This window comes from Myripristis murdjan, chromosome 1 (assembly GCF_902150065.1).
Source record: "Myripristis murdjan chromosome 1, fMyrMur1.1, whole genome shotgun sequence".
Lineage (NCBI taxonomy): Eukaryota > Metazoa > Chordata > Actinopteri > Holocentriformes > Holocentridae > Myripristis > Myripristis murdjan.
In genome coordinates, this window is record NC_043980.1 from 35,584,637 (window position 1) to 35,611,646 (window position 27,010).

Below are 27,010 nucleotides of genomic sequence, written 5' to 3' on the forward strand. Positions count from 1 at the left end.
TTGACAAAAGATAAAAGCCTAATGCATTGGATTGACTTGGTCAATTTCTCAGTCTTTTTTCTCTGTCTCTTTCATTATCTTCACCTCTGTCGTTTGGTTTCTGTATGACAATCTGCCCCCTCTCTTCCTCTCTCTCTGACTCTCACACTCTCTCTCTCTCTCTAACCAGGCTGAAACTATTAGGGCCAGCCCTTCCCTTTCTGGCAGCCATTCACAGTCTTAGTGAACAGGGGAGATGCTCTGTCCGTCCACACATGCACTTTCATCTCACACAGGAAGAAAGCTATCACCCCCACCATGAGAGAAAGAGAGAGAGAGAGAGAGAGAGAGAGAGAGAGATTGAGAGAGAGAGAGAGAAGAATGCAGACAGATGAGTCTGAAGGATAGGACAGGACCCTTTCAGACGGTGCAAACACAGAGCCGCACGACACACAACAAGGAATGTGACATCGACTCTTTCTAGAAAACCTGGCAGTATTCTTATATTAGCCAACAAAAAACCACATGGAAACATCAGAACCACTTCAAACTGACCGCCATGGTCAGTTTGACATTTTAATGGGGTTTGGCAGTTTTAATAAGACATCATAAAGAACATACTCTTTCATAATTCTCTTGATGTGCGTTATGTGAGTTTCGACAGCATCATACGATGGGAGAACATTTGCCACAGCAAAACATCTCTTATTCATTGAGTTAAAAGAAAATCTTGTTTTTCTTAAAACAAGTGAAAAAATGTGCCGGTGGGATGAGAATTATTTCAGCCCACTGTTACAGTATCAAGAAAATGACAAGAAAATGGGATTGTCTCATCCCACTGTCAGGTTTTTCACTTGTTTCAAGTGAATATGAGACCAAATGATTTGTTATGAATGGAATTTGCAGTATTTTGGGATACTTTGTCTTAGGGCTCAGCAATATATCAATATAATTGATACTGCGATATAAGACAAGGTATCTTCTTGGACATCAAAATATTGAGATATGGCATAAATGTTGTCTTTTCCTGGTTTTAAAGGCTGCATTAACATAAAAGGAAGCAATTTTCTGAACTTCAGAGACTGTTCTAGCTGTTCCATTATTATATCCACATCACTAATGATTGTTTATCAAAAATCTCGTGTTCAAGTATCTTATGAAAGCACCAGGAATCATCACTACACTATCGTCACATTAGTGAGATCAAGGTATTCAGTCAATGACATTGTGATTGTCTGTTAGTTTGAATGGGCTGCTGGCATACAGTGAACAACATAGACTAGTATTTTAGAAGAAAGCATTTGCTTGTATATGTAGTACCTTTGCTGTAAACTGGGTTTGTTAAGAGTTCAGTTAGTACAAGCCAGATAGCTGAATGCTACAGGGAACCAGAAAGCTGAGCTCACACTCAAATGAACTGATACTTGATTCAGACGATATTGCCACTCTGATGTGTTTGAAACTCTCTGAGATGAAGCACATTTGCTTTTGCACTGTGGCACTTGGTACAGGCTTGAATTAAAGCTACATTTTTGGGGACTTACACTGCAGCTTTGACCATTTCCTGTGTGTCTCAAAGTAATACTGATAGTCTAGCAGGATGGTTTCATTTCCAGAAAACAGGGAAGTTGGGTCTAGCTGGCAGCTGGACTCATCCAGTGTGCTGTGGGCCATGTATGGGGTGATTAAAGGAATGTGCAGGAGGTGTGTAGGAGAGAGAGGGAGAGGAATCAGCAGTGAAGAAGGAAAGAGAAACAGAGAGTGCCGGAGAGTGTGAAAGAAAAGTGACAGAAGATAAAAATGTATAACTTCTGCTGAGAAAATTTCCTGGAAAACGATCCAAGTGGTTGTGCCAATTTCCATATGTGTGGACCTTTGCAGTAACGGGAGCTTCATGCCTGAAAGTCAGAGTGCATGCTGGGTATTGTAGGAACGAAGACGACTTCCTACCCAAGCAGCTCCTATATGTAGCTCTACATGTGGCATCTAGTAACTGTGGCATGTAGTAACTGGCTCACTTTCAAAGAGGTGCAGTGAAATCACATCAAATAAACACTGGAACTACTTCAACAGCATTTCCCTAACCCAGCACAATGACCACTGTGTGTGTGTGTGTGTGTGTGTGTATGTGTGTGTGTGTTTGTGTGTGTGCAAAAGCTCAGCTGCATCCAAACAAAGATACATCTGAGCAAGACTCCCACACGCACATGCACGCTCACACACACACACACACACACACACACACACACACACACACACACACACACACACACACACACACAGGAACCCAGACAAGCTCCAGGCACTGTCACAGAAGGACACACTGTTCCTAAGGTAAACACACACAAACATACACACATTAATAAATATTCCACATTATAAATGACCACAGATAGAGAGACACAGACACAGTTTGCTTGAACTCACACATTCATCTCTTTAGAGATGAAGATATCCCCCCACGAACCACTCGCACACACACATGCACGCACATACATACATAACATACATAATAACAAGAGTGACAGGCCATAGGAGGACTTATTTAAGCTCTGGTGTTTATGTTTTAAAGTCCACTGTGATGGTGGGACCCTAATTTCCTCCCAGTGGGTGTCATGCAAGCTGTGAGGCTGCATTAGTGCTGATGAATAGCTGCAGTGTTGGATAGACCTGCAGGTCATGTGCTGCTCAACACAGAGGTGTGTGGTTTTAACAGCCCATCATGCTCATATGTGATGCTACTGACCATCCAAATCTCATTACACATGTTGGTCCTGCCATTACTCCTACATTTTCCCATTAGAAGATGTTCTGCATGTCCTATCACTGTATACATGAAGGCATGGAGATGGAAAGTGTTTTTTGAACCCCTTGAATTCTGATTTTCCTCAATACTCCAGCATTTTATGGAAAATACCAGACTGAGACGAGATGTTCAACACCATTTTCACCTCTGTGTCTCCAGTGGAGCAGCTCCTATCGGTAGCATTTCATGTTAGCTTAGCATAAAGATTTGAAGTCTATGGGAGTCATTAGCCTAGCTCTGTCAAAATGAAAAATAAACATTACAGAAACTCCAAAGCTGTTTTATTTGCACAAGGTATCATGTGGATTTGAAGTATGTGTCTTGGGATTTACAAAAGAAAAATGTGAGTTGTTTTAGGAGAGGTTAGATGGTGGACATGTAACCACGGAACACATTAATTCTTACATTTATCATAGTGATCCATGTACTGCTGAAGGTATAGGAAGATCCAGCACAAATTAACTTCTATTCTATGAAGTGATTGAACTCATCCAACACCTTCCTTCAGTCAGCTCCTCATCAAAGTGTTTTTGCAGAATATTACAATTTCACAGTGATGTAGATCTTTGACCTTTTGGATATAAAATGTCTTGACTTCATCATTTTATCCTGTTGGACATTTGTGTTAAACTTTGTCATGAGTAGCATATGAATTCTTGAGTTGTGGCCAAAAATATGTTTTATGAGGTCACACTGACCTTGAACTTTGACCTTTAACCACCAAAATCAAATTCTTTCATCCTTTAGTTCTAGTAAATGTTTGTACCAAATTTGAAGAAATTCCCTCAAAGTGTTGTTGAGATATTGCGAGATATTGCGTTCACGAGAATAGGACAGACAGGCAGACAACCCAAAAACATTATGCTCCCGGTCCCCAGCACAGAGGCATTAAAAAAAAAACATATTATGTGACAGTGTCATGTACATATTGTGTATCTGCAGGTTGCACTTCATTGAAGCTACGTCACACATGCCGTTGTTTTATGGCTGCACTATCACATCAGATAGAGAATATCTGGATGTTTTGTGTTCATGAGAGTGTATTTGGTATCTTCAGATGCCTCTAAAATAAAGTTGTGTCAATTTGAACAAAGCTCTGCTGTTGTAATGACAAACCCACTGATGGGACTGAGAGATAAGGAGGCAATATGCAAACTACACATGTGACAAACTTTGGTAGCTCCGAGCAGCACACATCAGCTTCTAGAAACAATAAGGGACCCTCCACTTCATTACAAATGTCATTTCCACAGGATTCCACTGTGGATACCACACTATGAGAAGATTTCCAAACAACAGCGAGCTTTTAATCATCATTACACTGCTGTCAGTACAAGTGGATGTGCGTGACACAATATTTGCCCGTCTGTGCTGACAGCTGAGGGAAACTGCCTCAGTCTGCCCATGCCTGTTTTCTTTCTTTTTTTGTTTTTTTTGTTTTTTTTATAACAGCACGGAAAAAGCATTTATCCAAATGGCGATGACATATGCTGCACAGACATATAGTCATCCTGGTCTGTTTTCACAGGGAACTGGGGCACTGAAGCCTAAATAATACCTTACTGTCCAAATTAGCCCAACAGCAAACAGCTTGAAACCGGGTCTGATGAATTCTTCTGAAAACCACAGCAATGTCATGAAACTGCACTTTTTTTTTTTATTTTACTCCTTATGAGTAAGTGGTCTAAAAATAACCTTACATGGTAAAGCTGAATTCCAAATATCATCCCCTCTTTGTCAATATGAACTTTCAGTATAGTCTTTCGTCATCCGAAACACATTTTTGCTTTTCTCCTGTGAATGATCATGATTGATCAATCATTTTTTCCTCATTGGTATGCAAACTCGTGCAGCAAGTTGTTCTGAGAAATCTATTTAGATCGTCTTCTTCATAGGGGAAGCCCGTGGCGGAAGTTACTGGACAGACTCACAGTATCAGAAACAAACATAACAAACACAAATATAAAAAAGGGAACTTCTTAAATTGAGCGACCCCTCCTTTAATCAAACACAAACACAACAGCGTTTAAAGGACCATACCAGTGATATTGAATGTCTGGCCTGTTCACTACAATTTACTGACATTTTACATTGCAGCAAACCATTCTGCAAATAACAAGGGGGTACTAAAGATTTCATGATATATAATCAAAATCCCTTGATGTTCAAATTTGAATTTTGGGTTGAAACAGCCACCTTATAATGTTCTGCATCTGCAGCTAACTAAGTTATTGCCATTCATAAACCACAGAACTGATAATTTGCTGTGTAAAGCAAACTATTTCTATGTCACTCCGCCCAAGTTCAAGTCACCAAAACCCAACAGTGCTGCTGCCTTTAGGAAAACTAATGTGGAGGACTTTATTGTGGTAATGGAATACCGGTGTGAAGAAAGTTTGAAGTCTGTGAAAGTTCATTTTCATATCATAGTTGAATGAATGGAAACCAACAGCTGGATAAAAGGTAGGACAAATGATATACACATTTTGTAGATATTAGGCTAAACATGCAGAGTCACTGGTAGGGTCCCTTAAGATGAGCATAGACACTTTTCCCGCAAGGTCTATCTCTCCCGTCTTGTGAAAACATTTCCACAGTTCACTGGTATGTCTTTGAACTGTCAAAATGAAATTTAAGCTCTGCGTGGGCCACGCCTTCGTTGCCAGTTGTGCAATCCAATGACCAGTGTTAAGCTAATACAGCTCCACGCTGGGGTCCTGCTGTAGGAATAAGCTGCAGGCAGCTGCATAAACGGCATGCAGATAAGAACTCCCAGCCAGGGGGCCTGTTATTTCTCTGAGGCAATCCAGATGATGGTGTGTGTGCGCATGTGTGTAAGTTTACAGGAAACTGATTCAAAAAAAGGAAAAAAGGTAAAGGGTATTTACTTATTTGAACGCTACACAGGGTTTAACTGTCCCTTTGAAATGACGGGGATGATTCAGAAGAGACACGGGCTACTGTAGATCAGAGTTGGGGTAAACAACAGAGCATGTAAACAGCTCTGCAGACCATTGTGTCTGTGCGCAGGCATGAGGCAGAATTTGGGTCAGTGGTTCTTGGGGAGTTCAGATGAACCTATTGGCCCATGTTGCATCGGTTAGGGGGGAGAAATATTTTGGCATATTTGCATGAGCGGGAATATGAGAACTCCTTTTTCGCATGGAATATGCACAGCTCCCTCTGCCACTCAAGCGCAGACCTGACCAAGAGCCTAACCTCAAATCACAGCTTTAGCATTCTCGCAATAGCAGCATCTAAAAGGCTGAAGCAACCAGATGATAAAATGAAGAGCAAGTCGCTCTTTTGGGCTCGCAAACAAATCAAGTGGTAGAAATAATAATAGCGCCTCTGGACTGAATCTGTGGTTAGACCCGGTGTCAGGCACCAGCACCACCCAGCCATAACTTTCCACAGTAAAGGGCAGTAGAGGAAAGACTGGCCTGTTTTTTTTCCTCCTGTGTAAAGTCCAGACAGTCCAATGGCCTACTCCCTGTTAAATTAGTCCCAGGAATAAGACATCACGTCAAGAATCCAGCTCCCCAATGAAAGGGGATGGGCTATGTCCTCTCTTCTTCAGATGTTTTGACCACTGAGACATGAAAAGGAAGAAAGGGAGGGAGAAGACTGAGTAAACTGGGTGGCACATATTGTACATGCCATGATAGCATTTGTTATCATTAGCTGATTGGGGAGTTATGGAAGACAAGCAAAGGGTAAACACAAAACTCTGAAGTGGAAACGCACAGCTTCAGCCAAACCCTGTCTCACACTGAACCCAGTAACGGATGCAGGGATAAGATGTGGTTGTGATATAAAGCAGTCTGAGGGGTTGCATTCTCTCTCTTTTCACTCACATATTCTGAATTCCACACACTGATCCACCAAGAACACGGGTGGGGGGGGGATATGTCTGCTGATGTCTGGGTTAGTTAGGGTCCATAAGTAAAGTCAGACATATGGTTTGGGCTCAAATAGGAAAACCAGAGGCGCAGCAGTCTGAGACTTCACAAACTTTCAGGTGTTTGATTTCGTGCCCGGCGGCAGGATTGCTGCAGGCGTCTGTGTGCTCCTGTGAAAGCTTGCACTGTTACATCCCCCAAAGGAACGGGATAATCACACACAAGTAACTTGAGTGGCTGGCTGCTTCCTCGTCCAGCAAAGATGACATCACTTTTCACCAAACTGTAGAGCTGCACGTTTGCACCTTTAAGGGCACAGAGAAGTAGCTTGACTGGACTTTGTTCATTACCACGGGCTTTTGATTTCCTGTTATCCCATCTGATTGCTAAAGTTACACGTCTAAGATCCTATGGAAAGCTGTTACTGCAAAGAGACATTCTAAGCCAGTTTCAGTGCACACAGTGGAAAGTAAACACGGGACTACCACAGACATATGGCAGGCAGACAGATCAGAAACATCTTCCTGGGCAATTCAAAGACAATCACCTGGGAGAAAGGGCAGCTGGCAATGCCCTCTGCTTTATTAACATCACCCTGAAAACATATCAACTCCACAGCCTCAATCAAGCACTGACAAGTTCCTTCTCTTTTTATGATTAAAATGCCTTTCCCCTTATTCATATCCCCATAGCTGTATATAACCAAGGACTTTGTGCCAAAAAGAAAAATCTTTTCGTTTGCAGTGGAGTTAATCTCTTTAACAGATTCCAAAGAGGCTTTACAGGGGGAATTTGGAACCTTTATTATATTGACAAACATCTGCTGACTGCTCAGCACACATACACATACACACACACACACACACACACACACACACACACACACACACAAAAAGGGCTACACCGGAGCTGGAGCTGGGTTGCAATGAATTATGCTTCGGTCAAGTTCAGGCAGGTCTTGTTCCTGAGATTTTGAGTGAAAAAACAAAAATCGCCCACCTCTCCAAGCTGCAGGAGCATGGCATTCTTTGACAGGGCGTTAATAGCTGCATTGCTTCACATGGTAATGGAACAATGCCTTTAATAAAATAACAGGCTGGAGGCATGTGGGATAAATAAGCAGCACAGCTTTTCTAAGGGTTTAAAAGTGTGGAGAAGAAATGAAGAGGAAGCGGAGAAATGCTCCTAAAATTGGTGGGCTTGTTGATCCATGCAATGGTTTATCAAACAATAGATGCATACATTTCTTTAAAAAAAAAAAAAAAACAGATGTAAACTGCTGTTTTAAAGGGGGGTACCACTAAGTTCAGTGCACATGACAAAAAATCTCTGAAAGTTAGAGACTGGGGAACCAAAACTCTCCACAGGTACTGAAACCAAGACGAGTCAGTGGTCCTCGCTGGCTGTCACGTCTGAGACGACAGTTGGATGAGAGAGGGCTGTCAGTCCAAAACCACACAATGCATCCCGATTCCCACGAAATCAACCTGGGTGTCGACAACACCTTTTCACTTCCCTGTTAACAGAACTCTCCTTATAACATGAACCGCTCTATTGCGTCTGTCTGTCAGAATCAATACTAAATAAATAATCGTACTTTTCGTAGACTGTTTTCTTCATGAGGCACTTTGGGGTTCGAGCCAAATCTACAGCAGCGAACAGCCGTGCAGCAGTGGGACAGACAGTGGGACAGACAGACAGCACGTCCCTGCTCGCTTACCTTGGACAAGTTTCCGCCAAGTCGAGCCTGTCGTCGGGTTAGGGTCCATGAGACGAATTCATCGTTGCTGTGTTGCTCAGTTGTTTCTGTTTTGCTGAAGTTCCACCGCCCCAGTGTTGCTCGCTCAGGCTACATGAGTTACCGGATAGAAGCACCGGGTCTAGTTTGGGGCACGGAGGTGGGAGAGATACACAGGAGGAGGAGGAGGGAGAGGAGAGAGAGAGAGAGAGAGAGAGAGAGAGAGAGAGAGAGAGAGAGAGAGAGAGAGAGAGAGAGAGACTTACGACATCACTAACTTCGAGTCCCGACTGGAATATATTATAAGGATATTATAGAGATACCATAGGAATTGAAAAATACTATCAAAGCTACTATGTAATCTCACCATTGCACATTATGGGCGGCCGTTCCGTTTGTAAGTCTCTAATAGCCTGGCCTATTATATAACATAAACCCAGAACAAATGAATACACAACAGCAAACAAGAACCGCTGGCTACTGTGGCCGACAGGGATAGTGAAGTAACGGCCGCGGAGCGAATACGGCGCTTTTGATTTGATCCTTTGGCGCACGAGAGGCCGCGAGGCAATCAGGCTGGCACCTGTGATAGCCTGTGATAAACTAATTACCGTATCCTACAGGCCTGCTTAGACTGCTGTTAATGTGATGGATAGTGTTTTACGTATTTATTTTGTTGTCTTTCTTTATGGAGCACCGGTCAGAAAAACACCTGTCTATCGACCTAAGTACCTGAGTTTGTAGGTGCGCATGCAGAGCCCACGGCAAACAGCACAGTAACTTGTAGGTAACATGTTGACAGGGAAAACGCATTGATCGTTCATGTGGTATTCTCGTGCTTGCGCAAAAGTGGGAGGGGTGGCACACTGGAATGGGAGGTTTACTTGGACGAGGAAGCGCGAGGGGAGATGTGGTATTGGAGGAGGGAGGGGCATACTGATGATAATAATAATGATAAGTCATTGCACAAACCTCCGAGGACTAACTCTAATCTTTGCGCAGTTCTGTCATCCCTGCAGCCTCCAGTCCTCCAGGGCGCTCTGGGTGCGTGGCTGTTTTGGAGATGTTACGCACTTAAGCAAATATAACGCCAGCAACTCAGCAGCAATGTAGATTCAGCAATGAGATGTCGAGGTTGAGACCCGTATAGTGGAGCAGATATTTGGCTGAAATGTGTTTTAGATGCTTGGGCCAGTCAGGTGGCCCATTACAATACAGAGCTCAGAGAGTTAGTGCGCACTTTGCGTCATGCTGTGTTTTGCACCAGATACTGTGCAGCCAGGATGCCAGCATGACTTTTTAGAGGAGACATCACAAACTGAAGGGCAGAGAGAAGCTGAACTGAATGTGGCGGTGGTAGAGTAGCAGGCCAACTTGATGCGCACCGCACAGCAGAGGAGGGACCCGCTGATGGAGGAGCTGTAGCCATGGATTACATTTTCTTTCTTGCATTAGTTACAGTCGTTACTTTATTTATTCCTCTGATATAATGAATACTGTGAGTATAATAGTTCTTCTCCAGATCCCTCTGATGTGTTCATATACACACATATACACACTGTCCCTTTCATCTCAGATGGATGAAAATGCGGAATGAACTTGGACACATAATCACTGCCCGTGCGCAAAGACGCGGCGCTGGTCGTTGAGTCTGTGGAGTTGAAATAGGGCCCCGTGTCCAGTGTATTAGATGTAGCCTATCTTTTTACACTTGAGTATCTAATATCTGCACTACTTATTTGTATGGACTGCCTTCTGTCTGGAATTATGATGATGCCATTAAAGTAGAAGGAAAGAGATGCGCATGGCTATTTTACGCACTATTTTATTTCATGTAATAGTGTTTCTATTAACGTTATTCCATTCCAATCCGGCCCACTTGCTGCTGGAATTGAATAACCCTGGTTTACAGTATCACCATAACCTCAGATGACTACTACAGACCCACAATCTCTGTATGGGGATATCTTAGGAATATTGTTAAAACATAAAACATAAAGCACAATAAACAAACTGCCATCATTTATTGACTATACAATTATCATATGAAATAAATGATAGGTCTAGTGGACATCTCAAAGAAACATGGGAAAGAGATATTGTATGTAAATCAGTTTATTGCAAGAAGACCGCTGGGAATAATGCCAAATCTATGCCAAAGCTCAACCCAGAGGTCCTCACGAAAAAAATGAGGATTTACAAACAATTCAAAAGACATGAGCATAAAACGACATTGATTTGTTGAAAACTAACTGCAGTAGGCCTACATTCTAAATACTGTAAATATCTCCAATATGACTGCTCATCAGAAGTTATCCAACATCTGTGTTTATACTAGCATATCCCTCTGATATGTACAGCATAATCGAAACAGTGCCCTCTGATCTTGAAAATGCATTAAAATTACACACAAAATCGTTTGAATTATGAAAGAGGCATGCAAACCAACCAGTATTGTTCTCTATGTACCTGAAAATACCCAAACTACTTTTATAGTGTGTAAAATAACAGCCTTACCCCCTCTCGCCTAGAAATGTACAAACCCAGCTCTACAGCGCCCTCGTATGGCTGCAGGAGAAGCATCAACATCTACTGAGGATGTTTTTTTTTAACTGGCAAGTCCCCATAAAACTAGAACATGACAATTCTCAGTAAGAATCCCATTAAGTTAAGAGAGAAAGAAAAGACAAAAGAAAGCTCAAAATAAAACAAACAATTTCCACGTTTGGTTTGAACACATGCTGAAACAGAGTGGCAATACTGTTGACAAAAGGTGTTTTGGCTCAAATACAAGCAGGAAAATGGCCACAAGTATTGGTTTTGAAGCCTCAAATACAAGGGATGGCACACGAGTTCAAGCACTGTGTTTAATAAAAGATATGTTGTGCAAGTTCAAAGGGTTGTCTGCCATCAGTCTGGTCTTTTTTTTTCCCTGAATCTTTGTCTTCCTTACTCGGCAGGATTCATCACTGATCTAACATGCTAGGGACTAGAGATCCACCCATCCCATCATGTGAAGATCAGTGAGAGGGAAATAAAGACTGCATTTTCAGCAGAGTCCGTCTCACCAAATCACAACATTTCCACAGCCTGAGTTAACATGCCGTGCATCACCTGCAAACCCCCCTCCCCGCCCTTTTTTTCTTACAATATACAAATTCTGCGATATCGTTCTGAACTATACAAAACTTATACATTATAAACTTCTATTCTTAAATATAAACAACGTCAAGTCAGTTTCCAGTACTTAGATTATATATTAGGTACAGTACAATGTACAGCTCCATAATGAAAGAACAGAAAGCATTCCATACACTGTACATGATCCAAAGGGCTGAAACTGGGGGTTAGACATTATCCTTGAATAAATTAATTCATAAATAAATCATGATTATGTCTTCCCAGTAACAGTGGTATCCTTGGTTCCCCTCAAGATTGTGACAAATGAACAAACACATTCATGCACGCACGCACACCACACATCGACCCACCCACCCACACACACACACACACACACACACACAGTGCAGGTGTGCACATTCACACCAATTTAGTCCAAATCTCTCTTGACAGTGTACAACTCTTATACCTATTCTAAAAATACTTTTGTATTTAAGAAGTAGCAATGTTGTACTCAACTCAGAGACTAAAAACTAGTTTTTATATAGTACAAGAGGTCTAAAGTCTACAGAGAACTTTAAAGTCAGTAGTTACATGTTCAGACTACCTGCCTTACAATGATAATATAATAAATCTAATCAATAAAGTGACAGTGCTGGATTTCAATTCCAGGGAGCTCCCTTTCCTATGTGGGTTATATTAAAGAAAAAAATATACCCAATTTGGATATGTCTGTAGAAAGAAAGAAAAACAATAAAAGAATAGACTCTATATCAATAGTGTTAAATATCTAGGCGTTCTCTCAGTGCAAAGCTAAAGGTGTCAACTTGTGGCTAGTGTAGCATGCTATATCAATATGTTAGGGAGTGATATTTAAGCATTTTGGATGTATCATTGGCAGGCCAAGTTACTGCATTTTGCTATGGTAACATATACAACATTGTCACTGTTATTGGATCATTCATCTTTGCAAGAGTGATCCAGCTGTGCATGAGAGAATCACCACTAAGAGAAACCCATTAATCAGTTAATATGTGTGTTGATATAATGATCAAATATATACAGAGAAAGCCAGTCTTAACTTAAAAATACCTTAATCATATGCTGATATCCAAACTTGTACAAAGAGTAACAAACAATCCAACTGGCTAAAAATCGCTGTTAGCACATGATCTCCCTCTTTCTGCCAGGTCAGTCAGTTAGATACAGTAGCAGCTTCTCACCAACAGTAGCCTACTGTTGATGTCAATACAGTTTATTTCTCTCCAACCAACATCTTCGGTTCCTAAGATGATTGGCAGCAACCTTGGCCGCTCGCTAAGTGGCTGGCATCTCCTTCATCATGGCCGGGACTTTCTTCTTGTGCCTCTTGTCCAGTCCCAGAAACCAAAACCCCTCGTCTCCAATCTCATGTGTGTATTGCACCAAAGATAAATCATATAGAGCTCTATTTTTATATTTGAAGAAGGTAGGACGCAGTTCCAGGGCCCCAAGAAACTGGAAGCCAGGTTAAGGTATCCTCCGTTACCACCAGCCAGGGGAGGAAGAAGAGGAGGAGGAGGAGGGAGATCAGTGGATGTCTCTGCACATAGGAAGGTTGACAAAGATGAAGACGTTGAACTCAATGAGGATGGAGAAGCAGAGGAAGACGGCGTACATGAGCAGGCAAGCCAGGCCCAGTCGGCGGTCTAGGACCCATTTGTTCAAATGGACACCAATAACCTGGTGAGACAACAGAGAGAACTGGAGTAAGACCAAAGGGGAAAGAGCAACCATCACCCATCATCAGTTTCAAAGTGCTTCACAGAGAACAGCAAGAAATCATGAGTAAAGCCACCAAATAATAAATTCCTCTCTTAAAAAGTATGTTTTAAGATGGTGTTTAAAAGAGGACACAGAATTAGTGAACTGAAGCTCTGTAGGCCGGTCATTCCACAGTCTGGGGGCCCAGACAGTGAAAGTCCACTAACCCTCAGTTACCATCTGGACCATTTTTTTTTTTTTTAAATCAAAGAGAAAGTGGGAGCCAATACAGGGCAGCAAAGTAATGGGGTAATGTGCTCCCATTTTTTTTTTAGAACAAGTAATAACCCGAACTGTAGCATTCTGAAACAATATAAGGTTTTCTAGAGATTTCTGACTGACACCTGAATAGAGGACACTGCACTCCAGCTAAAAAAAAAAATGAAGCAAGAACAAACTTGTGCAGGTCCTCAGATAAGAAAAAATTTCTTTTGACATCTTAAGTTGAAGGAAGCAATGTTTGACAACCTCCTTTACTTGGTCCTCAAAACAGAGGTTGATGTCAAATAAAACATCCACATTTTAAGCAGTTTGTTTAGTTGTACCTGACAGGCTGCCAGGAGTGTAAACTAGTGTAAAACTGATTTAGGGAATTGTATGGACCAAACAGGATTATTTCTGATTTGTCATCAATAAATTTTAGGAAGTTTTCGGAAGTCCAGTATTTGACATCAGCAAGTCGGGTGTTAAGGTGAGCCAGGCTGCTAGAAGTAGAAGATAATTGGACATATAATTGGCTCTCACTGGCATAACACTGATAGTGTTATGCCAGTGAGAGCCAAAGCACATTATGTTTGTGTATGATGTGATCCAGGAGGTCATGGAAATAGAAAACTGCAGGGGGCCCAGGACTGACCCTTAAGGAACACCACAGGTTAAATAGGAAACATAAGATTATTACTATATTAAAGGTACAGTATTTCTGCTTTAGAAAAGTAGAGGGACATCGATTTGATTCATACCTGTACAGTATAGTACTTACTGTGAGGAATACTGAGGCCAGCAAGAGACCAACAGAGAATATGAGTCCTCTACTGTTTAGATGAATCTGAGGACACAGACATGCAGTGTTATGAGCCAAAAAAAAAAAAACCAAAAATAGTGCATATGTGTGCTACTGTCATCTAAAATCAATTGGTCATTACTGCTCTTTATTTTCTATGCACAATATGCTGTCATGGTTCTAAATAAGAGGTGAAAAAATCAAATTCATGTTTTTAAAATTCTGGACAAAAAGCCTTGAAAATCAGGGAAAAACATTTAGCCCTGATACACAAAGGATTACATATTTAATGATGAAATCTTGTCAAACTCTGAGGTGATACACTGTGCAGTGCCCCTACAGTCACTGTGCAGGTAAATTAGTCAACAACCGCTATCCTAAATTTCCTTATAACTCTGCATGGTGTACTATAAACTATTGCTCCTACCCTTCACAAACCCAGCTCTGTTCTATTCTTATCTAAGTCCAGCAGAATCTCCTGTGGGTGAGATGAGAGTCACTCACGTTGGAACCGTAGTCAATGCAGAGTGTTTGCAGTGCCCAAGGCAAGCCCAGTCCTACTAGGATGTCAAAGACATTACTGCCTATGGAGTTGGAGATGGCCATGTCTCCCAGACCTGAGGCAAAGAGAGGAACACTGTCAAGGTCTGTATACAGTCAACTATGACAGAACTATGACAGGCAATACTCTGCTGTGCACAAACACTCTTACAGCTTTTCACTTTATTTTATTCAAACTGAACAATCATTTCAGGACCATACTGGTGTTTCTGCATGTTGCGGCCCATTTACAGTTGGTCTTTCTCTCAAACAAAACAAACTATTTTAAAAGTTTGAATTTGTTTCCATTTATTTTAGAACAGTATGGAAATCAGCTTGCAGAAAATTTAAACTTACTTGAGATAAATGTTCCATCAGTGTGAAAATCCCTCCCAGGTTTATTTTTGTTACTTCATCTTTGTGTGAATTTAGCTTAATGTCCACATTGTTTTGCAAAAGATACATCTTGTGTTGCTTCCCTGTTGGAAAGTATGCTGCAGTGTAATAAACGGGCTAGAACATGTAAAAACACAGGTATGGTCCTTTACTCTTGCCATGGATATCATGTTGTAATGGAGACAAACTCATCAGTTTTATGTGTGTGTGTGTGTGTGTGTGTGTGTGTGTGCATACCTTGCCGTGCCACTATAAGACTAGCCATGCAGTCTGGGACACTGGTGCCTGCTGCTAGGAAGGTAATGCCCATGATGACATCAGGGATGCCAAGAGTAAAGCCAATCACAGTCACCTAACACCAAACAGAATGACACAATAATTACTGTAAAACAAATAAACTGCTTGTTTTTCTTAAACTAATTTATCAACCTTTAACCAAAGCACTGCACAATATCATGAATGCACCGATCATCACCTATGAGCTTAGGAGACTGAAATACGTTATTAGTCTTCATGAAACGAGCATGGGAGACCACAACATGTGTTGACAACATGTTAGGGAGTAAAGACTGGACTGACCATCCAGACCATGATGTAGGACAGGGCAGCGATCCAGATGGTGGCAATGAGGAAGGAGACCATGAACCACTTCTCCCAGCGCCGCTTGGCACAGTTGGGCACGGTGAAGAACAGAAGCAGGCACAGAGGCCACATGCTCAGCCACTTCAGCTTGTTACACACCCCCGCTGACAGGAGACAGTGGGAGAGAGAAGCATAGTCGTAATAATGTTTTTGTTAAATATTCTGTGGAACAAACCCCACCCTTAGATAAGTCACAGTCACTTATGTCACTAAACAGTTATTCTTTGATGAAATGTTATATCTTATTTTTCTGGTGTATTCACTTGCTGTAAACCTGCCTCGTCTACTTTTATTAACTTGTTAAGTTTTCAAGAATGTATTTCCACCAAAAATAAATTACCAAAAAGTAGACTGTGATGTTAAAATGGGATGTTTACAGGCATAAAAGTTTAATTTAATGTCTTTAACATGCATTTTTAATAAAATTCAAGACTGATTATGGACAGATCACATTTGATTGAATGAAAAGTTTCTCTTAGATTTCTTCCTGTCTGTAAGTATAGGCAAATATAAGGTAAATATAAAGTAAGTGGGGATTTTCCCAACAGGTAAGTGTAGCAAGTCAGTATAAAGGAAGTATTAATTTCAGCTGGCTGAGAGTTTGAAATCAGAGTTGCTGAATTTGATGCAGAAAAACCTGATTTATCTTAAAAGAAATGGATAACTGGAATTAGATAACATGCTTATGATGAAATTAAGACCTCGTTATTGTAATTCCATTTGATACTGTTTAATGACCTTTAAGTCCTAATAGTTCTAAAAATGAAATGAAATTAAAACTTTTTAAGGATCTGCCACGCAAACAAAGATTTCTCAAAACAAAGAAATGATCCTACAAAAACATTACAGTCAAATATGCAATACTGTACGATACCTGGTACTTTGAAAGGCACCAGAGGTCCATCATTGTCATCCTCGCCCTCTCCTTCCTCATCATTCTCATTGTTCTCATTGTCCTCATTCTCGTTCTCTGTCTCGTTCCCAGACTCCATCCCCTGAGCTCTGCACCGGCCATTTAGCCCTCTTTCGATCCCTCCCATCCCATTTTCCAAACCCCGCCTCTCCTGAACCCTGACGGCCGAGTCGGAGTCGCCGTTGGTGATGCGGTTGACCCGAGTCTCAGTGGTGTTGATCAGCCTCTGTCTCTGTAAACATTTACAGGACATTAAACAGTCTCATTGGTACAAGTCAAAGGTGAACAAAGCCCTGTTATTAACTCCACCAGCAAAGTAATACAGGGTTATGTTTTCACTCATTTAGTTTGTCTGATTGTTTGTTGGTTAACAGGATATCTCTTAAAGTTATGAATGACCTATGGAGGGTTGGTAAAGTGTGTGCTCTACTGAGTGTTTTGTGGTTTACAAAGAAAGAAAGAAAGAAAGAAAGAAAGAAAGAAAGAAAGAAAGAAAATTAGTTTTCCATTTTTTCTGTGAAGAATTGGGTTGTTTGGTTTGGATTTACGTCCAGACTGCAGTCACTGGCAGACAGGTGCCTGAGTAAAAATGTAGGAGTTATAATTCAATTTACTTTCACTTCTTCTTGTGACAGATCCAGATAAAGTTATTTAATCAGCATTTTTGCAAAGTCTGTAGTTTCTGGCAGGCAGCTGTTGGAGCCACAGTGAAAATTCTGTGCACTTTATTTCAAATATTATTAACATCCTGATGCTATTGCAGACACAGATGACCAAACAAAGTTATTTGAACATAACTTGAGTTAACAAAACTATATTCTTCTTGAGGGGAGCTTTTCTTTAGTTCAGCCACAACATGAGGAAGCAGACTTTCAACACAGCATCCCCAACACTCCAAATGTACTGTACGTGCCTGCATGCATCCTCCAGGGTGTGTTTACCTCATTGATGAGCATGCGCGATGCCATGGTGAGGCGGGTCCTGGGGGAGAAGTGGCTTGTGATCATGATCCTCATGCCAGCCTCGGAGAAAGACAGCTGGTGGGGGTAGGCAGACAGCAGCTCATCCACCATCAGCACAGATGGCTTACAGTGGAAGTTAGCTGAGGAAACATATCAGGCAAGGTTTGACTGTTTTACAGCAACACTTCAATATGTCTAGGTTAAACTTTCACACTGTTTCCAGCCTTAAATTCTGCATTGGATTTGAATAGTTTGGTTGGTGTTCAGTAAAACGTACACTGATAGTGGCAGCAGAGCCTGCTGACAGTGAAAGACTCGTCTTAATAAAAGCAAATATCATGACATGTGAAATGACAGTGCACCAGTATCAATAATATCTAACAGTAGGCTGCACCTTCAAATAAAATTAGATGTAGTGGTGGGTGACATTTAAGGCACTGACAGGCTAACTGAGCCTGGAAGAAGACACAAAGGAAGCATGTGCAGATAGGCAGGCAGATTTCACTTTTTTTGATCACAGACAGGAAATTATGCTGTCACACAGCAACGCAGGCTGATGGGAAGACAGGCATTGTGTAACTAAATGGCACACATTTGAGACCAAGTTGCTGATGATTGCATCTCATTTTGATCTATCTTCTTGGCTAAAGAAATGCGTACATGTATCCCATAGAGACATAAGAAGAAACAATATTTTTAACATTGCATGTATCACAATTCACACATACACACGCAAAAAAAAAAAAAGTGTACCCAGTGATGCGACCATCACAAGTGCCACAGCTTCTGTTACCTTTCTTAAGCAGGACAGTAGTAGCGTCACATGTGACGTTATCCTCCAGATCAGTGCTTCCTGTCAGCCCGTTGGCCAGATTCACCGAGCTCTTCTTCCGACGGTCGAAGTAGCGCTGCGCCCTGCCGTTAAACCTGTGTATTGAACAAAACAAGGCTATTGAAGGAGGCAGCACTTAAAAAAAACAGTAGTGAAATGCAATCACTTGGCTGAAGGCTGGTACTCACTTCATGATAAGGATGTAGATGGCATACATGAGAATCAGAACAAGAGACTCCCACCTGGACCCAACACACACAAAGTCAGTAAAAACTGTACAATGGTTGATATGTATTAACATCTGATAGTAATCAAGACTGCTATAGAAAATGTCACTACGCACCATGACACCTTCTCATCGTAGATGAACTGTAGTGACAAAGAAAAAAAAAACATTTAGTGGGGCTCAATGCAATAATTGGGAGTTCAATCGTATCTGCAATAACATATCTTCTCCACTAGGGGGCAAGACTGATCCAGAGCTCAGAGAGCCAGAAAGGGGTCACACCCTGACCTCTGGATTCATTACCATCTAATCCTGAGACAGGAAGTCACTAGAAAAAAAAAAAAAAAAAACATAAGCTTTTTTTCTCTAGTCACTTATAAGATTTGTTATGTGGCATATTGAACGCTTAATATGTAACATCCGAGATTATTCTATGACACACAGCTGAATCACAGTAATTTGAGTTTGTGTGCCTGTTTTGTGTATTTGATGTGAAAGAGCGCTGTTGCTGGCTGGCAGACTGTTAGGCTAATTGGAGTCAGTGATGTTGTCTGTGGCATCTGTGCCATATTAAAAGTGGGACCAGCGGAATCTCCCTCCCTCTCCTCCTTTTTTTTCTCTGTCTGCATTTTTCTCTCTCTTTCTTGCACTATCTCCATCTCTCTTGTGAAATACAGTTATGATGACATTCCTGATACTCCACGGATATATATTCATACCACACAACCAAACACACATTATTTAAAAACCTTTATGACCAAATAACGACTGTCAAATCAAATCAGCAAAAGCATTTTAATTTTCTCAAGAATTTGCAACAAGAAGCTTTTCCATGATTGAATAAGTCGGTGGGAGAAAATGTATATAAAATGTTATTGGAAACATGCCTGTGTGTTTTACACATCCTACCATCTCTGCAATGCTGCAAGGCAGCAACTGCAAATAGGAAATGGTTACCAAAAATTGAGAACCATTAAGTGCATTTCCTAATTGGCTCAATGTGTTCTACAGTAAGGGCTATTGGTCCTGCATGTTTCTGCAATCACTTGTGTGTGTGTGTTGTAAGTGTGTGTGTATAAACCCTTACCGCAATGAGGGCTATGATAGAGAACGTGTAATAAATGGAATCTCGGAGTAGTGTCCAATGAGAAAGCCTCACTGCCTGCAAGCAGAAAGACAAACACAAAGTCTTACATAGGTACAAAAATAAGTATGCAGCACTGATTCACACATTCTCATAGTAACACTTGCTTGAGGTTATGCAGCAGCAGGGAACAAAAACGCCTCTGACTTCATTACCATACTGATATATAGACGTAGGAGCGCTTGAGCTGACCCAATGGATCGCGGTCACAGAAAAAGCCAAGTGAAAGCCACGATCCTCCGTGGAAAAGGTGCCGGTGTGTTTATTGACCTTATGTAATCAGATACAAAGCGGGAGCCCACAATTCCATGACTAACGCGGCAACACTCAGTATCCCGGCCTTCCCACACAGCGTGCATACTGTATGCACAAGTGGTGGGTCAGAAGTCAAATCTTGAATGTGCCACTCCCAGCTGTGGAATCAATTGGTGCTGAGAAAGAGAGGGCAAAGTTAAACACTAATGCTGCAAAATATTTGTCTCAAATTTACCCACAGTGAGGACACTGCAAGCTCCGGTGTCCACTAGTATTACATTGTATATTAGTGCTTTGCAGAAGAAATTGGCTATAGATAGCAAAGCCAATAGTGATAAACAGTAGTGTGGTGGAATGTTTGAACTTGAGAGTATTAGGATGATTTGCCTGCGGGTAATGCCCTCCAATCCGTCCAAACCCCGTTCTGCTCCCTGTCTTCCGCTCTCCCTATCTCACTATTATTACATAATGCACAATCTGCGATTGCATCACTATTTGGAGTCCAGTGCATATATTTTTTTGGAGCATACAGCTTATCCTCGTATTATGCTCATTTCCATGTGAGGCCCTCTCCGGTCCCTGGTGTGTCAGATAGAATCAGACAGGAGCAGCAGTATTATTATATTAGCTCTGGGTCTCATGCAGCACACCAAACTAAGGATGTTGATGGGGAAAAAAAATACTAGTCTATTCTGTGTATGCTGATTTGATGCTGCACATGTGGCTGGCTTGGATTGATGAGAGAGGAGAAAATGAAAGAAACCCCCATACTGACTCCTGCAAGGAAAATATCAAAACAGAAACTTTTCAGTATGGCTCAGCGCAGGAGTGTGCCGTCAGTTGTAGAACATCATCCCTGTGCACCTTTTTGTTTTTCAGAACTAAGGAGTGTAGCACTTTGAGAAAATTCAAATCTGTGCTATAATATTCTTCACATAAACTGTCAAATCAGTGATGGGACATGTTGAACTATATTGACGCCCCAGGGAACACTGAGCCGCTGGAAAGCAGTCAAAATGTTCGAAATAAATACAATAAAGACAAAGTGTCTCTATTATGGTAATAAAATGTTCAACTGATGATCTGGGGCAACTTCATCCCAAAAAAGCAAGGTGCATGGAATAATTAGCAATACTTGGAAAAACAACAGTTGTAGAAAAAGAAGGAAGAAGAATTGTATTTGTTAAAACCAGCATGTTACGGCACATAGCCCTCATCAGGATTATGGAAATAAAATGTTCCCCATGATTAATGCTGAAACAATTGGTTAATTAACTGATTAGTCAATCAGCAGAAATGTAATCGATTGTAAATTTGGTAACCGATCCTTTTAATAATTTATAAAGTAAATATGCAAAACAATTGCTGGTTACATAGTAAAAAAAATGCTATGCTTTCCTTTCTTTTCTCCATTTCATATATTTATAAAAGGAATAGTTTGGATTTTTTTGCTTGCAGGTCTGACTAAGTGAGTAATTTTAAAATATTGATGTTGGCTCTGGTGACTTATTTTTAATATTTTATAGACAAAATTATTGGTTGATTAACTGAAAAAAGAATGAATAGATTAAATGACAATGAAAATAACTGTTAGGTGCAGCTGTACCCATGACTGATATCATTTCCATTAGAATAAACATTCACATATTGGATGATTGACAGATTCAAGACGCCTTTAGCCCACGGTCACCAAGAGCACACTTGTGCGTGGAAACTCTGCAAAACTGACACATTTAAAGATTTGTGGGCAGCAGCTAGTTCACAGAATGAAACCAACACACTCTTAAAGTTTGATGCTGTGAGGCAGTATTTTTGAGCAACAGACATGGACACAGTGAGCGCATAAATGTTTATTTGTGTGGTGCATATTTATATGTAAGCACATGCATGTATGCATGAGTACATTTATGTACTAGCAGCCTGTGTTTATGTGGTTGAATATTTAAAAGGTGACATTTGGCCGTCTGTTGTAGCCTGTGAAAATGCCACCAGGTCAGCGGTGGACTCGGCGGTGGCAGAGTAATGCCGCTATGACATCATACCTGGCCGGCGAAGAAGCCGCACACGCCGATGATGCAGAGGATGTTGAAGACAGCCGAGCCCACGATGGTCCCAACCCCCACGTCACCTTTGGTGATGAACACCCCTGGGGAGAGAATGAACAAAACAAACACACACACGCACAGCGACCAACATGTGCACACACACACACACATACACACGGCAGAACACATTATAAATGCAGCACTCTCTCTTTTCACATCAGCCACAGACGATGTGTTGTAGATGACATATCCAGTGACGGAGCAGCTCAGTATTACAGTGCTGACAAGCAGATGACACACAACTGTTGCAACATATGTTCAACAGCTCAGCCACACTGGTCACAGACACACACACACACGCACACACACACACACACACACATACACACACAGGCTGTAGCTCAAGTAAAAAATATGCTTATCTTTGCATGAAAATCAGAAGGTTCCATCTGTCTCAATGGTCAAAGATGTGTTATTCATATATTGTTGCTCTAAAGTCTGGTCATTATATATTTGTGAGCAAAAAATAAGGCAAAATGAAAAAGTTAAATTATTGTAATATTGAGCACTTGGTCTACGACTGTATGATTATGATTTTCTATGATTTTTACAGTAACATTTCATATTCACAAGGCAAAGTTTTCTAAATGTTCCCCAAATATAAAGGTTTTCTTAACAGAATTCAATTAGAACATAGACACACTGAAACTGATTACAGATGGAAAAGATACAAAAAATCTTATTTTTGCTTTTTTTTTGTCTACTTGTGAAGTTACAGCTTTTTAATTTATTTTTTCTAAACCAGATCTTTGTAAGATGTCTGTCCTAATACATTTTTTTTTTTTAAATAAAGTTTAGACAGATACGTTTAAATTAGTTTTGTTTAACAAGATATGAGAACTTATGAAATTACTCTGCATCCATACAATAATGTATGTGACGGTCTGGCCTTTGAAGTGAATGCACTTCATATTGTCGTTCCTCCTTTATGTTTAGTTCACAAAGATACGCTACATTAACACAGACTTGTGATCAAAGCAAAAGCAAAAAAAAAAAAAAAAAAAAAAAAAAAAAACAGAAGAGGAAAAAGAAAGGAAAACATGGCCTTTACCCCTCACCAGCAATTCTCCAGTGCGTATTATATAAGATGACTTTAATGTGATTCAGTATACTGAAAGCCTATGTTTGTGTACTGCCAGTCTCTAGGGATAAAAGCATTAAAGCACCCGCTAAAAGGCATGCATGAATCCCCCCTGACGCAGTTATTGTGCCATGTTTTGATGGCTGGAATAGAGGATGGATGAGGTGAGCGAGAGGGGAAGCGTGCGTTACCTATGACGGAAGTGAAGAGTTCAGGAGCAGAGCTGCCAGCGGCCATGAAGGTGGCTCCCGCTACATCCTCACTGAGGTGGAGGCGCTGCGGGTCAAGGGTGGAACAATAAGAGAGAAATGATCAATAGGAAGTATCCACTATAGTCAGCAAATCCAATCCGGCACACCTAGACCAACAATAGGATCCTTGACCCCTGCTCGCCTGATGATAAAGATCCACAAAAGCTTGCTGCTGTATCTCACTTCCTGCCTCTGCATTCAACAAAGAGGAGGACGGGGATGAGAAGTGAGTTACTCTTAGAAAAGAGAACAGTATCACACGACATATTTTCCACGCAGTTCTAAAAAGGACAAGAGCACAAAGTGGATTATTTTAACCGGAAAAAAATATTACAAAAAAAAGTGTACAAAGTAAATCCAAATGACTCTTCTCTCTGTTGACTGACCTGCTCTAGTTTCTGATGCTCAACAAAATCTGTTTTCTGCAAATGTATCAGTCTAATATATTTCAATAAAAAAGCTACAATTACTGACTTAAAAACATATTTAAAATGTACAAAACAAACAAAAGCTTCTCTTTTACGCTAACATGAGTAAATGTAATTAGCTACTTCCACCCTTGATATGTCTGTGTTAACTATGAGAACAATACCAGTCTCAGTGTGTATCACTATAAAGCCTGGAGTCACACAGCATGCTATTTTGAACATTGCTTCAGTTTTATAGTTTGTCTTTTTTCAACATGAGGAATCATCAAGCATAATGTACTGTTCAAAGAAGAGAAAAGGCAGAGCTTCAGGGACACACATGACGCTTGGTATCCCAGTAGTGATTGGAAGATGCTCTTTTAATTGGGTTGGAATGGAAGCCTGGATTCTGAAAAACTTTTAAATGCTCAGCACTTGATTAAAGAGGACATTTTATTTGCAGTTGAAGTGTCTGTTGTTGTTTCAGCTGCGTCCGATTGCTGTTTCACACACATACCTCACATATCTTCTCCAGGGAGGGGACAAAGTAGTCGTCACAGACGAGGGCGAGGGCTGCGAACATGTATATGGCCTGTGAAATGTGAGAGCAAGAAATATTGTCAAAGACATGTTCTAGCTGTGCAGTTCATTCCAATTTATTGGTATTCTGTAATTAGTCAACTTCCTTGTTTTCCTCCTGGTTTTTATTTACAAATTTCCATACAACTTTGCAGAAGATGCATCTGTACCCTCAGAAATGTATAGCGAAATTATAATCACATTCAATTTCTGTATAAATTGCCAAGAAAAAAAAAAAACATCTAATCTTTTTTAAATTCAGTGTATTATTACTGAGGGAACAGAGACTTTCCATTTTTAGGTGAGAAACTGAGTCTTCACCATGCTGGCATAAAAAAAAAAAAACACTTAAAAAAACTTTTAACTTAATTTAGCTTAACTTAGATTGCTATTTAAGCATTCTTTCTGAATGGTTTGGAGCCCACAAAGACAGACCTTGGAGTTGACTGACACAATGAGACAGATGATGTCATCTGACACGTGAAAAAAAAAAAAAAAAAATGCTGAGTGCAAGCCAAAGTGGTGAAAATCCTACCAGATCCTCTACCAAGTCTTGCCATGGCATGACTAAACCTCAAAATGATCTACAGTATGAAGTGTGTTCACTACTGTACATTACATTTGTGCGCCTGGTGTATCACTGCAGTGACACCAATCACACGCAACCTTTCGCTGGCATCACATAATACATCCAACACAGAGCAAAAGAGAGAAACTGGGACAGGGTGAGGGAAGAAGGGCCGATGCAGATAATCAAGAAAGAAAATGTCAGATAGCGACAACAAAAGACAGACAGACAAAGGACTGAACAATGGATGAGCTCACACCGAGTCCTGACACTATCGAAGCCTGACAAAGGCCTGCGCTGAGACCGAGAGCAGGATCCACAGCGCCATTAGTCCTTTTTTTTTTTTTCCTTTTGCTCAGTAGTGATTTGCATAGATCTGCTTGGAATGTGCATACACTAATTTCTGTGTTTGATATGGTGAGAAAGAATGAGCGAGCAAGCAAGTGGGAACATGAGTCAACTCTCAAACGCCTGAGATGAGAACTAAGGAGAGGCCACATGGTGGGTGTTTGTGTGTATGAGGGAGAGTCGTGTCATAAGCGTCAGATTTGTTAATTTAGGGAAAATGGGGGTCAGAGGTCACTTGTAATCCCAATAAGAGGTTTTAATCTTGCCCTGGATTTGTGGTAGAGATGGAGGCGAGGCGAAACAACAGACTTCATCACTATCTCAAGACTAGCTGGGTGCATGTCACCACATGTGTGTGTACGTGTGCCAGTGTGCGAACAAGTAAGTGTGCATCTGTCGATTTGTTTGCATTTGTGCTCGTGTTATGTCTGTGCATCTGTCAGCCCTGAAGTCTTGGGTTGGATAACAGCTTTCGAGAGGTTTTCTGAGAAGTGATGACGCCGGCATTAATGAGTTCTGTGGAGTCAGAGGGGGGTCAGCGATACAGCCTTCAAGAGAACAGCCCTTGGAAATAAAATATTGAGACATTAAAACAGCACAATTAAGCTGTAACACTAAGCGCTGGATGGTTTCCTCTATTCTGGCTAAATCCAATGCAACGCACTTGATCAATGACAATTTTCCATTAACAATATGGCCTTTTTTTCTTGTCATCTTTTGAACTTCAGGGTCACAGGAGGAGTTGGGGGGTTACAGTTTTTCTAATAAATTCAGTTCTAGTATTACAAATGGCGATATAGTGTTTGCTGTTGAAATCTATTTTTAAATAGATCTTCTGTATTATCCAAATACGGAATAGTGGAAACATTCTACAGCATTAGAAAAATATACTCTGCAGGTATTAGCTTTCTGTGGCAGCATGATTGCCCTTGCTAAAAATATTCCATAGCCTATGTGGTTCGCAGCAGAGGGCACAATAAAAGCAGGCATGAAATGGCACAGACATTGCTACAGTACATCATATTAAAAGGTTAGAAATAGCAGGAAAGTGGCTGGTGATGATATATATTTTAGCAGGTTTTTTTTTTCATACCCCAGAATTCTGAAAAGGTTACTTTCAATTGCCCTTCTGCAGCACGAAAAGGAAAGCTCAGAGAGCGAGTGCACTGTAAGTACTGACATTGCCTATATGGCGTTGGAAAAGTCCATGTGACTGGTGAAATGGTCCATTCGTGGGGTCTGGGTGTGTTCTGTGTATGCACAGCAAGTTCCCTGGAGATGCTGCACTGCTGGCATGGGCTTCCATTACAGTCAGCCCCCAGAGACACACGAGAGCAGCACAACATGGGTCCTCATGCACCAGAACATTTCTGCCGACCCTGAACCAGCCGTGATACAGCGAAGGTAGCC

At 41.0% G+C, this 27,010-nt stretch overlaps 2 protein-coding genes across 4 annotated transcripts in view; both read right to left on the reverse strand.

Annotated features, from left to right (window-relative positions):
* Window positions 1-9,268, reverse strand: part of LOC115366579 (ras and Rab interactor 2) — a 41,855-nt gene extending 32,587 nt beyond the window's left edge. Inside the window, exons 1-2 of one of the 3 annotated variants that reach the window (XM_030062107.1) lie at window positions 9,158-9,268; window positions 8,408-8,567 (exon numbers count right to left, since the gene is read on the reverse strand). The gene's annotated coding sequence lies outside the window, so the exon portion shown is untranslated. Of the gene's footprint in view, window positions 1-8,407; window positions 8,568-8,792; window positions 8,974-9,157 lie in introns of those variants that run through there. The other 2 variants (XM_030062100.1, XM_030062116.1) reach the window with 2 other exon arrangements.
* A 1,256-nt stretch (window positions 9,269-10,524) lies between these two features.
* Window positions 10,525-27,010, reverse strand: part of LOC115366837 (sodium/potassium/calcium exchanger 3-like) — a 53,290-nt gene continuing 36,804 nt past the window's right edge. Inside the window, exons 4-17 of the mRNA XM_030062489.1 lie at window positions 24,623-24,697; window positions 23,639-23,723; window positions 22,304-22,407; window positions 19,950-20,024; window positions 18,980-19,005; window positions 18,825-18,878; window positions 18,598-18,731; window positions 17,784-17,944; window positions 16,804-17,074; window positions 15,867-16,033; window positions 15,525-15,639; window positions 14,856-14,968; window positions 14,331-14,396; window positions 10,525-13,267 (exon numbers count right to left, since the gene is read on the reverse strand). Of these exons, the coding sequence (XP_029918349.1) occupies window positions 13,115-13,267; window positions 14,331-14,396; window positions 14,856-14,968; window positions 15,525-15,639; window positions 15,867-16,033; window positions 16,804-17,074; window positions 17,784-17,944; window positions 18,598-18,731; window positions 18,825-18,878; window positions 18,980-19,005; window positions 19,950-20,024; window positions 22,304-22,407; window positions 23,639-23,723; window positions 24,623-24,697 (1,599 nt within the window). The 3' untranslated portion in view covers window positions 10,525-13,114. The remainder of the gene's footprint in view (window positions 13,268-14,330; window positions 14,397-14,855; window positions 14,969-15,524; window positions 15,640-15,866; window positions 16,034-16,803; window positions 17,075-17,783; window positions 17,945-18,597; window positions 18,732-18,824; window positions 18,879-18,979; window positions 19,006-19,949; window positions 20,025-22,303; window positions 22,408-23,638; window positions 23,724-24,622; window positions 24,698-27,010) is intronic.